Below are 18,388 nucleotides of genomic sequence, written 5' to 3' on the forward strand. Positions count from 1 at the left end.
ATATGGGTATCAAAAAACCGTTTAACTTAAATTTTTTTTAAATGTATTTATATAAATCAAGTTGTCTGTTATTATTTCCTTTTCTTTTAAAATTAAACAATGCGGTATTTAAAAGCTTCGTAAAAGCAAAAAAACAAATTAAATAAATTAAAAAAAGTCGATTAAATAATCGCAGCCTAGTAGATGACTGCATAGGTTGCAGGACCCATCGTCGTTTCAGCTCATGGACACCCACTACAAGGCATAGGCTTCCCTCAAAGGTTTCTACGGGGGGATATAACATAATCGCTACATTTGACTGCGGGTTGGCGATCGCAGTATGGTATTATGGTAAGCAGAGGACGTTGCTGCCCATCCTTTTGAAAGTTATAAGATTGTATCCCGGATAATCTCGTGACCTACGATCGCAAGCTTAAGACCTATATCGCTGGTCTACCACTGCTAATGAATACATGCAACGAACAGATAAAAAATAGCATGGATATAATTATAATAAGCATTGCTATTTTTGTCCTTTACATTACGATAATTGTGTATTAGCTTTATGATTACATTATAACAATATACTAAATTCATACGGTCGATAGGCCTCCCATTTAATAAACCGACGAATTATTCAAGGTCGCGGGTACATGATAGTGATATAAAATTTTGCCTGAAAATCGCATTATAAAATAAGAAATTTACCCACAATAAACACATACGCGTTTTTGTGGTCACTTTCACAATATCCTTTACATCTTTTTGAAAATTTGTATTAGAACAATTCATTTCCAAACTTTAAAGTCCTTAAATATTCTTCATATTGTAATAAGCTTTTTTAAGTGTTTTCGTTTTGTTTAATAAACTTCCCAATTTTCATTACAGCGTATTGTAGTAATTGTCAAAAAGAATATCGCTGTGTCTGAAGACGAAGGTCTTTGAATGATGTGATGCCAGTGATGACATATAGATCCGGGATGTAGTCGCTTGCGAAACCACATACAATGGCTCAAGGTCACCCAGAGAACAATGGGTAGAGCTATGCTAGGAATTCCGCAGACTTGTATGCAGCTCGGAGAATCGCGAGAATCATCTGAAGCAGCTATGGGTGGAATACATCGTTCCTGCAGCCGTCATCCATTAGGGTCGAAAGATTCTCGAATAGCAACCACGTGCCGATAAACGCGGAGTGGGCATATAAGAGGAAATACCATAATCTTAACGGTTGGCAGTCGTCTTGGTACAGTGTGCTATTATGGTATGAAGAAGACGCTATTGCTATCTGAACATTTATGAACAGTGGCAATCCTATATAATTAATGTCCAAAGTGTGAATTACACAAGATTGTATGCCGGAAGTCGAACCCGCGATGTACGATTGCAAGTCCCATTCCTCTACCACTGGGCTAACACTACTCACTATTTGTTAAAAAAGATAGTACATTGTATTTTTATAATTACTATAAATAAACATACACACTGTTAGACTATTGTCTAGACAATATTCTAACAGTGTGCATGTTTGTATTACTAACGACATTAAAATTTTCCGAAACACATCAAATATAACTTACACAATTAGGTACTGATAAATGATATTGCAAAGTCCAGATATAAATAAACAAGATAAGGCCGACACTTGAGTTTGTTTTACACACCGGTGATACTGGCCGAATATGATACACTTAAAAAAATTTAAACGCTTTATCGAAGCAGCTTCCAACCGGTTCTATTGGAAATCTATGGAGGGGGCTTATATACGGTGGACGTCTAATAGCCTAATGATATTGATGATGACTATACGATTAAAGAGTTTTCTAATTGTTTTATCATCAGCTAACCTAACAGAAATTGTCGTGCCTTAGCCATGAATAATCAATTACAAACTATTGAGTTTATTTGAAAAACAACAGTGGTTGCCCAGTTTTAGGGGACTGAGAATTGCGTTCACAGGTCGCAGGTTTAATTCCCAGCATACAACCTTATAATTCACAATTTGTACATTAATTACAAAGGATTGACATTGCTCACAGGTTTCCGGACAATGAGTAGCAGCGTCCTCTGTATACCATAATACTACACTGTGATCGCCAACCCACCTTCCAAGCGTGATGATTATGGTAAATCTCCCTAGATATCTTTGGGGAGGCCTATACCTTACAGTGGGCGACAGACAAGCCTCAGTGAAGAGACATTTTCAAGCAGTGTCTTTTATTGTAATTTCGTATGTTAAGTTTACATACACAGTGCCGAAGTTACAAATGCAAATACAAGCCGCATTGTAATTATTTTTCAAAAAGAACTTTTTAACAACTATCATTTAAGACGGTGAAGTCTAATACTACAACACCTTTCGATGTATTCACAGCTATTTGTTTTATGAGGAAATATCTTCACATACTACTCTTTACGGGGCGGACGGGTTATGTCGGATTTATGCTGATGATCATCACTATAAAGCACGGCGACGCTTAATAGATTTCATCGTCATCATCATTATTTCAGCTCCAAGATATTCACTAACTTAAGCCTCCCCAAGATATTTCCAACAAAACTGTTTGGAAGCGTCTCCCATCCAGCGACTTCCGACGACATTAACAAGGTGTTAGTTATGTCAACCTTGCGGATGAACGACCTACGCTCCGCTTTCTGGTCCGTGGTCTGCATTCCAAAACCTATATAAAACTTATATTATTCGTTTAATGGAATCAGATGTTAACTCTACTACTCTGTGTTTGGCACTAATCGATGTAACAGAACTCCTGAAGATGCCCCGTGGAGGGGTGAAACAAGTGTTGAGTGATTTGGCGGTGGCGGTTGTGTGATTCGCATTGTTTGCCGCATGCGCATTTATCAGCGGGCTGGCGGGCGGTGCACTTTGTTGCACGACTACCACTGCATGTGCGGAAGTGGCTAAATATTGGTCCTTTTCTTACTTATATTATTCCATTTATATCGGTTATTGTTTTTCATAGATAAAAGAGTTAACATTGACGTCGGTGAAGGAAATTTCATCATTAAATAATTAAACAGCTGGTAAGAAAGAAAAAAATCATTAATAATCACAATTTGCCAATCATCTTAGTCGTCATATCATCCGATAGACACCCGATATCAGGCGTAGACCACCTCCAATGTTCGCCACAATACCGGGCTTCCTTTTCCAGTTGCCGATTGAGAATAATGCATACGAATGCAAAATAAATCTTATCAGACCATAATATTCACACGGGCATCTGCTGACCAAGACGTAGACTAAACACTGTCGTTCATTAAATCACCAATTAAGCGAGACGAAACCACTTCGTGATAATTACAAATCGCTCGGGCGATGATTGTCGCTTGTAATTAATTGTAGCGTCGCGACCATACGCGACAGTATAATTAAGAATCTGATAGATACTAGTTTACACTGGCAACACTTGAGACTGTAATAACACTTAAAATAACTACATATTGTTTTTTCTTTTCAATTACAAATTCAGCTCCATATTCCATTTGATAGCGCTACAATGTCACCTTTGTTACCAATATTACAGCAGGGTCATTTATTCTGGGATTGCTCCAAGGTTAATATCTTTGCATAAATTATGCCGGAAAACTTAGTAAAAGCCAATGTTTCATCGTATAATACTATATAATATAATACAAAGTTACTAGTACAATACTACAAGTTACTAATATAATAATACAAAGTTATCATTATTCAAGCAAAAGAAGCCAAAACCCGTGTCAAACCACGCATTAGTCCGAGTCTAGTCTCATATATTTACTTATGATAACAAATACATTTATGCTGGGATTACCCAGAGGTAAATTACTACTAGTTCAATTCTAAAATATATCTTAATACCATCATAAGTACGTAATTAAAAATTAAATAAACAATTAAATAAAAAATAATCAATAATTACAGTAATTGAATATTTTAACAACGTTTTCTTAAAAACGCTCAAAGACTTCAGAAGGGCACCCTTCTCTTGCTAGTAGACTGAACACCACAGTTTATGCTGTTCGAAAAGTCAGACAGCTTACAGAAGCTAACACAGTCTGACACTTTTATATTGTCCTATTGCATTTGATTACGTGGCAATGGTGCAGATATTGAGTCAATATTTTATTACTAATAAACCAGTTTCAATTACAGGCAACAATACAAATGCAATTACTTTTAACGCATCTATGCTCTCGACTAGAACAAATACATGGATTCATGTAACCGTAAACGTATGTATGAGTTCACGTTTTAATTTATTGAGAACTGCGCCACTGATTCGTTAATAACCAAGTCATAATTTAAATAATAGTGTAGTACTATTTAACTTGTTTTTCCTGCAAGCGCAAACCTACGTAATCTTTAACAGATGGAATATGATTTAATCCATGAACGATGTACATGTATTTATAACGGGTGAGCAACGACGAAGGGGAAGGTCTTTGATTAATGTTTGTTGCCAGTGATGACATACGGATACGAGACGTGGTCGCTGACGTCGGATCCCATAAGAAGAATCAAGGTGAGACAGAGAGTAACAGAGAGGGTCGACCGAGCATATGGTGTTTCGAGGAACCAAGAACACAGACGTAGCTCAAAGAATTGCTCGTCTAAAGTGGCAGTGGACGGAAAACATCACGCGTGCAACCGATGGGCGTCGTGGTCAGACCGTTCTTCTGTAGCGACCACGAGTCAAGAGACGCGCAGTGGGTGGATCAACTGCAAAGTTAAGGTCGCTGAATGCAAGCAGCGCAAGACCAGTGATCGTGGCGATCTTTGCGAGTCCTATGTCTTGCAGTGGGCGTCTATAGGCTAAAAAGTAGAAGAAGAATAGCAACATTTTTGTTAAAATGCTTAAACAAATTTACAAATTTTGAACAGGCCAAAATCACGAAACACGAAGTTTCGAAAGAAAGTGATTGCGTGCAAAAATAAAATAAAAAGCCGCATAAAACATATAAGCGGACACCTGTTGGTCAACTCTGATCCGTACAACACACACGGATAACATAATATATATATAGCCTATAGAAGTAAAGTTCCGCTCTCTCAAGCAACAATATCTATGCACACCCCCGTTGACAGCAAGTCGTAGTACGCTTCTTCTTTCTAAGGTTTCCTTCGGCTATCATCCCGTGGTGTACGTCTATACAATTTAAGAGATTAACGGTCTTTTAATTTGGTTGAATTAATATAACGAGTTTTTCAGCAATCTGCTATCGAAAATCCTATAAAGTTGTATAAGCTTACAGGTAAATGGGAAAAGAAACGGATATGGACATTAAATAATTCCACTTATACTTCATGCAAAAGAAAAGCCGGTAAAAAATAATGTGTATTTTGCAAAATATAACCCAGACCAACCTCAACCGACAGCGACGAGGTTCGGCACTCTTGGGCGCCATTTCTTCGAAATGATAATTCACGATTATCATTTCGACATGCATCAATGCAACCTAAGCGGTTACATTACGAGGCCCCTTTCGCCAGGTCTGGTATGAAGCGTCCACGTAAGCCATCTAAGACTTCCAATCCGGTAATGCTTGATACAGTGGTCTGAGCCGACGCTTTTAAGGGAGTTTTTGATCTTCGCTGCCTTATAATAAATGTTTAGTCTGAGCGCCATCCGCGTCCTGCCTCCACGGACCCGCGGAAGATGCAAATGACACTTGAGCAACAGTATAGTCCCCATTAAAAAGCATTTACTCCCTGATTTTTAGTTTTAACTTGACCGCTAAAGAAATCAGCATTATAAATATTTATTTAAAAAATGGGCAAACTATCTTAATAAAGTGCATTATATCCTTACAAACTTAGTATCGACAATGTATTCGACTGTATTTAAATATGCTCCGTGAGACGCGCATAGGTACAAAGTAACAAATACTTGTATTATCATTCACACTTAGTGTTTATACGATCGTCGAAGCCGAGCCATATCTGCGTGTTATGATAACAGTATCTAAGCCGAGATAAACAAGATTTAAGTCTAATCTTCGGGTTTCTATATTAGACAGTTATTTTCCATTATATAAAAGACGCATTACAGGAAAGTTAACGAGATTATAAAATATATTTTATCGTTCTAAGTCTATAATAGCAGTGCAAATCTGCGGCACTTTGGAGGATTATTTGTGGCTCTCTCTAAATGTTCCTGAATTAGCTTTTCACTTTTGTGTTATTTACATTTTAAATTAATGACGACTAATAATTATACCCCAAATTTTAAAGAAACATCTTTTTTTAAATTATTTTTAATAGCTCTTTTGCATTTTATAATACGTTTTTAATTGCGGCTCGCTAACATTTTCAAATTTTGGAAAATGGAATCCACTATCAAAGAAGTTTCCTGCCCTGGTTTTTAATGTACGACAAGTAAATCATTCAATCTGCGCGAGCTCAACATCAAAGCCAAGCTTTCTATCATCCTACGCTGAGTACTGGATTTTTTGAATACATTGCCAGAAAGGACAGACATAACCTCGGCAGAAGTCCAAGAGGTGATAGACACATCAGTTAGACGGAAACAATCCATGAGTCTCTTGACAGCAATCTTCGCGCTGTGTATTACGATACCAAAGATTCGTGAAAATTAGTACTCTTAGTACTCTCTCGTGTAATACATCTAAAATGGTCGCGTAATAAATTTTAAGTTTATTAAACCAAAACTAGCAGAATTTTGCACATATTTATAGCAATAGCCGCATGGGAATGAATTGTTACACACAAACTTATACGAAAAAATCTGGTTTGAGTACGTGAGTTCTTTTTAGATCAAGGCAGGTTTATAGTTCACGTAGGTTCATATTAAAGAATGCCTTTATAGAGAAACTCAATCTGATTCTAGTTCCTATCGAACTGGGTTCAAGCATTTTTGTCATGACGTACACATTTGACCACTAAATGTGATTTTAGCAGATAATAATACTAAAACGATGTCCAACTACAGGAGGCTATTGTTCACAGTAACGGATCATTTAGCTTTCGACGTCGTCATCGTCGTTTCAGCCTATAGACACCCACATCAAAGCATAAGCTTACCTAAAAGATATCGATGAGGAGATATATACCTGAATCGCTATGCTTGACAGACGGATCGATTTGGCAATGGCAGTATGGTATTACGATAAGCAGAGGACTCGCGATTTATCCTCAGTAAATTGTACCCGTGCCTTATCCAACAGAATAATTAATGTAACGGTATAAGCTGTTATCCAAAGAGTCGTCCAGTTAAGTTACTATAAAAAATCTATCATCAGCACTCTATACATCCCCCATGAAGCAATAAGTAATGTCGTGCAAAATGCACGTGACAATGACACGCTGGCCGTGAAAACATTAACATAAACAAATAGTGCAACTCAAAGATATTAAACTTAATCCGGAGACATCTCACGATCTCTCTTTTAAGGATATACATTATATAACATGATTTATCCTGCTTAACAATAGGTAATAAAGCATCTAGAAATGTATTATAAAACATATATGTACGGAGCACATAGGTATTTTAATTGTATGCAAACATTTTTCACATATTAATAACACTTCAGGCTGTTATTAAATGCTATTTAAATAGCTTTTAACGAAATAATAATATAGCTGGTACACCTTAGTATTATCAAAACTGTTTTTATTTATACCACGAGTTATCATCATTTTAAAAGTATTTTTTAACATTAAGTATCTAAAATCGTAAGCCAGATGTTTAGTCTTACATACGGCCACTTGTTTGTATTTAATTTTTTTTATAATGTAAAAAATAAATCTTAAATAAAGTCATCTATAAAGGAACATAACTGAACCATTATTGATACGGCAACTTTTAATGTATTTTTAACTTATATGTACTGCTGATGTAGCTAAATAAATCATAGCTTTGGGACCTCCACAGTTAAACATAGGACTGTCCTATAGATTGAATTATATCCGATATCATAAGTTAATGGTTTAGCTTAAACTACACACGTACTCACAGTCATTTTTATAGTTGAGTCATTTTTAAGACGCTTGATATGCGCCACTTTCAACCGGTCCTATTACAAATCTAGGGATGATATATCCAACTGCGATAAGTGATTTCTTTATTTAACATAATAATAATAGTCTTTATTTTCATATAAATATCATTACAAAAATCTAGACCTGTAAATTACAATACAGTTCTAGGTTTTATGTACAAATAATTAAGTTATTTTTTATTTATGGGTTTAGGAGAACACAACAAAAAATTACGAATATAAAAAATTGAAAATATATTCAATCTTGTATATCTTTGTATGTTTATGTTATGTACGTGCGGCATAAACTTTTTCACAAATCAGATATTTATCGAAGCGTAAAATGAGATCAGTTAAAATAACCGCGAATTGATTTAACCTAGAGTGAACGATGTTAACGGTCCTAAAAATGTGTTAATATTAAACGAACTGTTTATGACATATGATAATACACAAAGTAAATTCACAAAAACATTAAAAATCATTCAAGCTTCAAAAATAATGAGATTGTTGTTTACTCCTCATTTAAACTACAGGTGATTGTAAATAGGCATTAAAAGCGAGGTACTCCGGCGGTGGAGGACAGAAACTTGGAATCGCGAGTTCGATTCCCAAGATACAATGTTATACGTTCTTTACATTAATTAGATAGGATTGCCACTGCTCCCAAGTTTCCAGAGGATGAGCAGCAGCGTCGTCTGCGGAACATAATCCACCTAATGTCCAAGCACGGCGATTATGGTATATCCCCCATTGATATCTTTGAGAAAGGCATGCAGTGGGCGTCTATGGGCTGGAACGACGACCACGATTAAAAACGCTAAAGCCTTAACACTTAACACTTTGTCTAAAAATCAACGGTTTCAGGTGTATAAAGTATTTTAGTTTTTATTTTCAATGCAAAACCCCGTTTACAAGTAAAACAACTACTATATAAAAATGTTTCTTTATTATTGAAAGTTTAATCGTCATTGTATTGTTTAATAAATGCTCAATCTTTAGAAATTATTTAAGACCACAAAAGTAAATAAACTGACTTTACGACGTTTAAAAGGCATAGAATAACAAGAGAACTGCACAAATCAAATAAATGAATTCCTCGTGTTAATAGATTTCTAAAAAGGTCCAATCACCTGAGGATTGACAATCAACACAGGAAGTTAAAATATATGAGATGGGCAATACGCGTTTTATCGCAAATGGCTTTCAGACAGCAATTAAATGGACTTTACCCAAGGAATTGTTAGCACCATTTTAAATTTTATCATATAATTTACACGGATGCCGTAAATCACCAAAATTATCACGATAATATTATAACACTTAATTAAGATCATTAGATAAAATTACATAATCTTTTTTAATATCTATATAGTCCGCGGATATTTAAAATTAAATAATTAAAACAAATATTACTGAGAATATAAAAAAGAAAATTTACCGTCATCCATTTTTGTAATAACACTGGCAACAAAGTCAGAATGGCATTAAAAAAATAACCACAACAAAAAACAAATCGGACCGCAACCTCAAAAACGCGCACTCTCGTACATTGAAGCAGCGGTACTGCGGAGGCGCGGCTAGTCACACCCGTTCAACCTTCTTATCATAACACATCAAGCTGTGACGTAGTGCACACGCGTTACACTAGGGTGTCTCTATATTTCGAAACAACGGACAATCAATGTAAATAATTTTAGAAGATTTACCAAGAAAGCATATTGTGGTATTAAAAATTATATAGAAGACATACTAATTTTTACGTTAAAAATATATTAATAACATGAAAAAATATACAATTGGCGTTAGAAGAGTAACTGTCGAGTTTCTTGTCAGGTTCTTCTCGAAAGAATCAAGTTTCCGTAACTGGCAATTTTATATGAAGAAAATTAGGACCAATAACATTATGTACACTATAATGTGTACAATACTACTATGGAACAATAACAGTAGAAAAAGAAATAACGATAACTATAAATTATTATTAATAAGTTAAATATACACAAACTGAATAGCATTAAAGAAAGGATACATAGATTAATAAAATTCTGATAACACTTAGCTAACAAAATGAAAAATTGAAAGTAAACTGTAACATGTATTTTATCTTATATATGCTACATGTCTAGGATATTTTAGATAGTTTATCTTTTAAACACTAGATATAATAGCTGGGCAAGGTAATCGTTATTTATTATTAAGACATTAAATCAATTAATAAAGTGATCACTTTGAATAACTCTTTCTGTTGAATAGAGACATGCTTTAACTTAACAATACAAAGCCGATCTGACTATTGTACTAAATTAAATTTTAATTTTTAATAAAAAATTAAATGGAAGAACTCACGTTTATTACATAAAAAAACAACAAAAAATTAAAGTAAGTCTTTGGATTTTCTGAGCAATATCCTACTCCTTGCGTCGTATCTAGGCTGAAATACCCACAGAGGAGAGACCGTCTGATCTCAAATACCTCCTATGCATTTTGTCAATAACGCCCTCCCACATATCGCCGCTGACATATCTCAAGCCGTGACTACCACTTTCTCAGGACAGTCCTAAATGTATTGACATCATGGTTGTATTAACATTACGTCATTTATTACTGTAATATATAAATGGCACTTCTACAATCTTTATGACCATTTCATATTCGTTTATCAGCCAAAAAAACATGTAATGCATACTCAACATAGGGACAGAAATTAAACGCGATATCTCTCAATAAGGGTTATTTTCAACAACATGTTATTTAATAAAGGGATTCGTATTTTTATATCAAACCATATATATTTATAACTAACTATCCCAACCTGATAATGTAAATGTGAACCTAATAAACCCATGTCAATCCCTTTCTATTTGCAAATGAATTTTCGTAAAATTAGTTCTTAGCTGACCTTTACTTATCGATAGTAATATTCCTCCTTAATATCAAGTCTCTAAGTCTTAGGGTTCCAGAGATTTCGTGTTGAGCCAGTAATTTGGTAATATTCGTTTTAACTAAGCACTACTAGGCGAAAGATATAATTTCAACAAATCTTAAGACTCTAATTCTCAATCCTATCGTGCCAGAGATATATAGAATAAAGAAGAAAGAATCACCGTAATCACATAACCGGAAATCTTATAAAAAGGGTGATTTGTGATACGTACAAAATCTTTAACAGAGTATCTTTATATGTATAAATATATATATATATATAAATATATATATATATATATATATAATGTAATTGTCAGCAAAAATATTTAAACCTTTTACGCTTATTTCCGATGACATATATTATATATATTGGCATGCGACTAGTGAGTTCAGGCAGTACAAAATCTGCAGGGTCAGACAGAAAATTATAATTAACGATTTTTCTTACTATAATAACGTTATAATAAACTTAATTTTATGATCTCTGAAACCGTAGATTTTAGAATAGGATATACGACACATTAATCAATAGCAAATGAGCCACTTAAACATTTATAACTAATCAACTGTATATATTATATGTCTGTATATACCGCGCCGAAATATGACAATCACTTTCATTTGTTTGTAAGTATTTATAACTGATTATTTTAAAAAAAACATTTACAAATATTGCACATAACAAACATGTTTTTTCGTCTTTTTTATTAATTGCCGATTGGAGATAAAAAAAATAAAAAAACAAATACCGTCTATACACCTCTGTCGTTTCAACCTCCGTTTAAAATCTCCCATTGACACAGATTTCCATTCAACACTAACTATTACGACACTGATATTGTCTAAATACTAATTTTAAAGCTAGGTTTTGTCTTGTGGTGTAGCGACTCGCCAATACTGGCAATAGAATATGCCAACTTTTTAAAAATAGCTTACAATACAATACGAGTTTTAAATGTCGAGTACATCAGTAAATGTGCGGTACCGCAAGCTGTCGCATGTCCACAGAGACGGTAGTCGGTGTTTATTTTTATTTTAAAATACCTAGGAGTTATGTTTTGACATAAAAATAACATATACCCTGTAAATTATAAACTTTAGATGATAGACTCATTTTTGATATTACGTTGTGAGTAATTCATATGTATTTATGTGTATATTATACCATCTTGTTTCTTTACTACGATAAAATAAAAACACATAAAGCACACAAATCTTTTATTTATATCTAACATGTTGGCGATTATAGTATAGGCCCACATCTCTTTGGGGGAGACCAAAGTCTTGCAATGGGCGTCCATGGGCTGTTTTTATGAACAACAATTAAATACATCTTATTATTTCTGATCCCTTAGGTTAAAGGTTCTTGGTTTTATTTGTTGATGACGTCCACATTGATACGACATTAAACTGGAGTTCCCCGGTCATAAGCGGTAGTCCGGGAAAATTTATCTGTTTTCAAGTGAAGAAGTATTTCTACTTACTATAAATGATTCCTTGACTTCACCTATCAATGTAGCAGACAATACTTTAAAAAGCTCAGAAATTTATATTTCTAAAAACTTGCACATTCCATATTCAAAAGCTACAGGAGGTTCAACGGAATAAGCAAAATTTTAAAGGTTCGTAAGAAAAGTTCGGGAACCAACGTACTTCATACATTAAAAGTCATTTTACATAACGGTTTATAGTAATAGCAACTATTTAATAGCAGATTGTTACTTTTGTATATTCAAGATCCGTAGTGGCCATATAAGTGATACGACATGCCCATGTGATTATATACGAAGTATTGAACAAAAAAATAACACTGTTTCTCGCAGTCTTTTTAAATCATACATCTATAACCAAACATCTCGTGTAGACGCATGTGTGAACGAATAATAAAATTTTAAAAATAACACTTAACATAAAACAAAAGAATCAAAAAAGTAATCTCAAGGTCACGCCGAGATGCAGAGTAAAAGAAGTGAACTTCGCTATAAAAATATAATTTAATTTCTATGTTGTTTTACCTTGAACGTTTCCGTGTTTGTTGTATAACACTATTAATTAACGCATTTAAGGAAATCGATCATTTTTAAATTTTCAAAATATTCTATAACACTCGTGTCAATTGTTTTTTACGCCGGTAATCTTGTGACAAAGACGGACGACCTTAACAAGGTCGTTGAAATACAAGTTTTTTTTTTATTTAGTACTCTTTATTAGCTCTGATGACGTATATATCTGAGACGCAGTATTTTACGATGGGCCTTATAAGAAGGTTCACGGTCATCCAAAGAGCAATCGAAAACGCTTTGCACGGATCTTTGCTGTGATATCAAAAATGTGGTGATTGGCAGAAGAAACAATGTCACCGACGTGGGTAGAAGAATTGCTCGTCTGAAATGGCAGTGGGCGGAGTACATTGCTCGTTCAACTGACTGAAGTTGTAGCTGAAATTTTCTCAAGTGGCGACCACGAGCCGATCGACAAGGTGAATATACATACTCAAAGTCATAGGAAGTTGTTGGATACAGACCGCTTCTAACAGATCCTATCAAAAATATATAAAAGAAACCTGTGTCCAGCAGTGAAAGTACTACGGCTGAATTTATGATATGCAGTTACCCTCTGCGGTATGTGTGCTGCGGAATGGGGGGTGGACAAACGTCTGTTCTCCTATATCCCGTCTGCGCCTTGTTATTTAAAGTGACTAACCTCAGTAACTAGCAATTCAGTGCACACTTTAAGAAACTTAACAATATAGATGTGAACTATAAATGTGATAATTATGATAATGAATCGTGGAACCCATCGTGGAACACATCCAAATCCTAATCGAGTGAAGAAAAATGATGTTATCCATCCATTTATAATTTCTATAGCACGGTATATATTTTTGATATATTTTTAACAAACTGGATGTAAAATATTTTTATATTGATTCCAATCCAATCCGGTAATATTACATGTGCAGCCTGAGCATATGTTCCCGGGGAAGCCCTTGAACTGAGACACGGAAACGAGGTCTAGACTGTGTGCCTTCCCTGCCTTACAACCTCAAGCCCATAGTACAATGTAGACCCATACGAAAAAAAATGCTACGGAAATAAGGGATATTCAGACTAATAAATATTGCATAATGCATATCGGATTTTACTTCTCCTAAAGAATTGTTGTTAGTCATCCAATCCCTTTACAAGAATCGAATTTTAAGATTTTTTTTTATATCAAACCATTTTTCAGAGGCGACCGGAACGTCCTTAATCACTTGGTCGATTGAAAACGGTTGAAAGTACCAAACGCGCTGATGTTCGCCAAACGTAACTGAAGTCGCCGCGCTGTCTGAGATATACGTTTATTTTTAACATTTAAAGTCGTTCTCTGCATTGGCATGTCGCATTCTAACAGATAGAAAATAATACAACATATTTCATAGTATTCATTAATTAATTCATAATGTGAAATAAATAATCAGTTTTGCGCAACATTGACCGATGCAGCTGTGAAACTACAATTTTTCAACGCGTGAACAGTCAAACGTGAGATTTAAATGTCAAACACGCGAAGTTTTAAGAGATCTGTCAAAGGTGCGAAGAATTAAGAGAACTGTCAAACGCGCGAAGTAAGAGATTTGTAAAACGCGCGAAGTAAGAGATCTGTCAAACGCGCGAAATAAGAGATCTGTCAAAGGCGAGAAGAATTAAGAGAACTGTCAAACGCGCGAAGTTATAAGAGATCTGTCAAAGGTCGTGAATTTTTAAAAGAAGTACAAAACGCGCAGTTTCAATAGCCATTATATTCAAGAAAATTAAAATTCTGAACAATTCCGTATTTCTTAGAACCTAAACTAGGCTATTAGGAAATTCATTAATATGGATAATAAATATGTATCATACTTTATTTAAACATTAATATTAAATATTAGAATGAAAGAAATGAACTCACAGTTGTAATTTAAAGTAGATTCTGAGAAAAGATAAAATATGTCCGATTATGCTTATCATATAAAGAATGGATAGCTGAGATAATATTTAACAATATTACACTACCACACTAGTGTTGTCAAGAGCGAATATCAGTAATTTTCTGGAACAATTTTTTGCCTGATTGATTTGAGCCTGACTTGCACTGGTGCCGAAATTGCATTTGCTGACTTCGCGGGTGAGGGGGCGGGGCGCCGACAGCCCTTAGCCTAAAACTTAACACCTTTAAGAGAATGAAGCTCGTGGTGTTCCTGAGAAGCCACGGCTAGGGGCACTACATGCTAGAATTCCACCCGATTGGGCACCCGCCGAGTTCTTATAAGGCTTTGATGGAAGCACCATGAGGTTACCTAGGTTTGTGCTATCACTCATTGCTAATACCCATTTAGCATTCTAACTCAAATGCTCTGGAGAGGATACAACCTATAAAAAACTTGAATAACTTAAATTAAAATATTTTTTGTGCAAGGAAGAATAAAAATGTATAATATATAATATTTATTACATAATGTAATTATATTCTGCTGTATATTTTTATTACATATACCATCTATTTTCAATAACATAAAAACATACTAAAAATCCAGTAGCATTTCAAATTTAACAATCACTTAAATAAAATCTTAGTGCATAGAATGGAAGATGTAATTATTTGCATATCATAGATTCACAGTGGTTATGGAAGGTACAGTTTAACAAACTTCATAGCAGGGGACCTTACAATGCATTAGTATTCACCTTTACTAACTAGACTCCTTGTGATACTGAACCAAATTTTAAATAAATCTGTCAATGATGCTTGAGAAACCCATTACAAAAATTAGCTGAAATTTGCTCTTGACTAATCTAAGCCTTCAGTAGGTTAAAGAGATTTTGTTATAACACCTCTCATACTTCTGCTGCACATGAATTAACCATGAATTTCTGCCCAGTTATTTTGTTGATTTGATGATAATACTTGTTCACCTTAATTGTGTAGTCTTCCAATATATTTGTTTCTCGCGGAACCGAAAGTTTTGTTTTTACTACATAAAAAAAAAACAATACACAAAATTTCAGATATTCAATGGCTTAAAATAAGCCATATATACATTATGTTGTTAATGTGACTGTCCCAGAGGGCTCAAAGTACAAAAGATATATTTTATCACAAGGTCAAATATAAATTATTTTAAAAAGTAATGTTCTAATCTTAAAATGGGTTTAGTAAATTATGGCATTACCTTGTACTTTAGGATGGATAAAATATTTTACTTTTTAATATCATTCATAGTTCTTAACTTACAAAGTCATTTATTGACAAACACATTTTTCCACAGACTGAAGGACACAGAGCATGGAGGGCTTATAGCTAAAACGTCTTATTTAGTTACTAAACATATAGGGTTCCTTAAAGACCATGGAGTAGGTAGTTCACCAAGTTTTAAGGTTTGGTTGGCAGATATTCCATGGAATGAACAAACATAAGTGCCCCCTAAAGTGGAATTCAGCCTAAGTTGTTATTCAATGTGTGTTTAAAATCTTTGTTGAAAGGTCACAAGAGTGCTGATAGCTGAGAAGAGAAGAAAGAAAAAGAGCTGTTTTTTTAATAGTACCGAAACTGTAATATGTGTGATATTAATACTTCAGAGTTTAAATAATATGAAATCCTGGGTGAACAAAAGAGTGTCAACATTTTACAGCTAGATTTACGATTTTATATTTAATTTTTTTTTAATAGTTTTACTCATTGGTATAACAATATTATTAAAGGTATAATAATATAAATAAAGATTAGCTAACTAACCAAATGTGTTTAACATGTTTAATTTAGCTTATGAATAATATTCTACAAAGCTTCTTGGCTACAATGAAAATTGTTTTCCTAAATGGTGTCATAAATATTACATATATTGTGTTAGGGCCCTACTAATTACATTTTTTTATAAACTTATGAAATGTTGTGCCTATTATGATAAGACCTTATTTTGAATTTGAATTATATTTTTAGAATAAAATAAAAACCAATATGTAAGTTAAGTAAAATAAAACACTGACATCCTTATATAAAAAAATATGTTTTCAACTGCGAATATCACTAATTTATATTATATTTAAAACACTGCAGTACATAACTGAACAAGCCTAAATTTAGCAAAAATATTGTGATAAATAAAAAAACAACAGATTGTTATTTTATATTAAAACCATACACCGTAGGAAACTACGATTTTTATTTTTTCATTTACGAAACCAAGAGTGATTTAATTTACAAAATGTAAATATGTACAAGTTATAAAAAATGACAAAGCTTACCTTGATTACTTGTTTTATTAATTGAAAAAAATCTCATCCACTAAACACACATAGTTATTGATTATTTACGTAATTTTAAATCATTTTCCTATCAGAAAATGAATTACCACCCAACATACTGAAACCGGTGTGACCAATATTAATACAGGTATAAATCATAGAATAATTTATAGTTTATGGTTCGCGGACTGGAAAAGAAATTAGGTTTTTGAATTCGCTGAACAGTATAGGTACCAGAAAAAGTACAATTCATCTTCTTCTTTGGTCGAAGAAATTCAAATAAATGCTTTAAGTTTTTCGAGAAAGAAATATAATGGATGCTGTGCATTCCCTAAAAAAAGCATCTGCGATTATATAAAGATCTATGCAATAGTTCAACGAAAATTGATTGAAGAAATTTTTTTTCTAATTCTATATTTTAAAACCTATATTTATTGGTCGAAGTTATTACATAAACCAGTCTATAATAATGAAATTCGACTATTTAAAAGACGTGGACCTCTTCTAATTCTAAAAATTAACAAGATTTCAGAAATAGAGATTGAAAATAGCAAATGATCGAAGTTAACTAAAGTCAAGCAATAACTGAAACGATGTGAAAATTATAATTATTAACTTGAAAACTTTTATCGACAATGTTGCAGACGTAGTACACATGAAGAAACAAAGTCTAAACAGAAAAAATATAAACTACTTTATAATAAAAACATACGGTCCTAAAACATTAAGATTATCACGAATTTTATATTATATCAATGTAAGCGACAAAATATTAAACGTGTAGGTTTTTATTAACATCGACATGATGATTATTTAAAAACTTTCTTATATCTGAATACCCTGATTTAAATAAAACTCGACTTTTTTATTATTTTGAAAATTTAATGTAGTTATTTTATTAATTGACTACTCAACAAGCAGCTATAATAAATATAGTGTAAATTTTTTTTACGTGGTTATCACTTTTTGTCATCAAATCTGACACCGGCTATGCAGTTGACATTGGCGTTAATAACCTTATGATCAGTAACTAACTCTTCCAATTAACTCTTGTTTATGTATAATTTAAACAAACCTAAAAATAATTTATATGAAAACTTTGTGTGTTCATGAATAGACAAAAATAAACCTCGCAATGTCAGCTATTAATAACGCTTTGTACCATATATTATTGAGGAAATATGAAATTTGTTGTTTGTGCTTTGAATCGGTTGATG

General features: G+C 33.4%; 1 protein-coding gene across 4 annotated transcripts in view; it reads right to left on the reverse strand.

Moving 5' to 3' along the window:
- Positions 1 to 17,282, reverse strand: part of Gk2 (Glycerol kinase 2) — a 39,106-nt gene extending 21,824 nt beyond the window's left edge. The window contains exon 1 of one of the 4 annotated variants that reach the window (XM_068768477.1): positions 11,655 to 11,751. In XM_068768477.1, the coding sequence (XP_068624578.1) occupies positions 11,655 to 11,700 (46 nt within the window). In that variant the 5' untranslated portion in view covers positions 11,701 to 11,751. Of the gene's footprint in view, positions 1 to 9,418; positions 9,523 to 11,654; positions 11,752 to 17,171 lie in introns of those variants that run through there. The other 3 variants (XM_068768475.1, XM_068768474.1, XM_068768476.1) reach the window with 3 other exon arrangements.
- Positions 17,283 to 18,388: the final 1,106 nt, after the last annotated feature.

The sequence above is a fragment of the Battus philenor genome, unplaced genomic scaffold (assembly GCF_028537555.1).
Source record: "Battus philenor isolate CCGP_79_NKW_IND1 unplaced genomic scaffold, ilBatPhil1.0.hap1 SCAF_25, whole genome shotgun sequence".
Lineage (NCBI taxonomy): Eukaryota > Metazoa > Arthropoda > Insecta > Lepidoptera > Papilionidae > Battus > Battus philenor.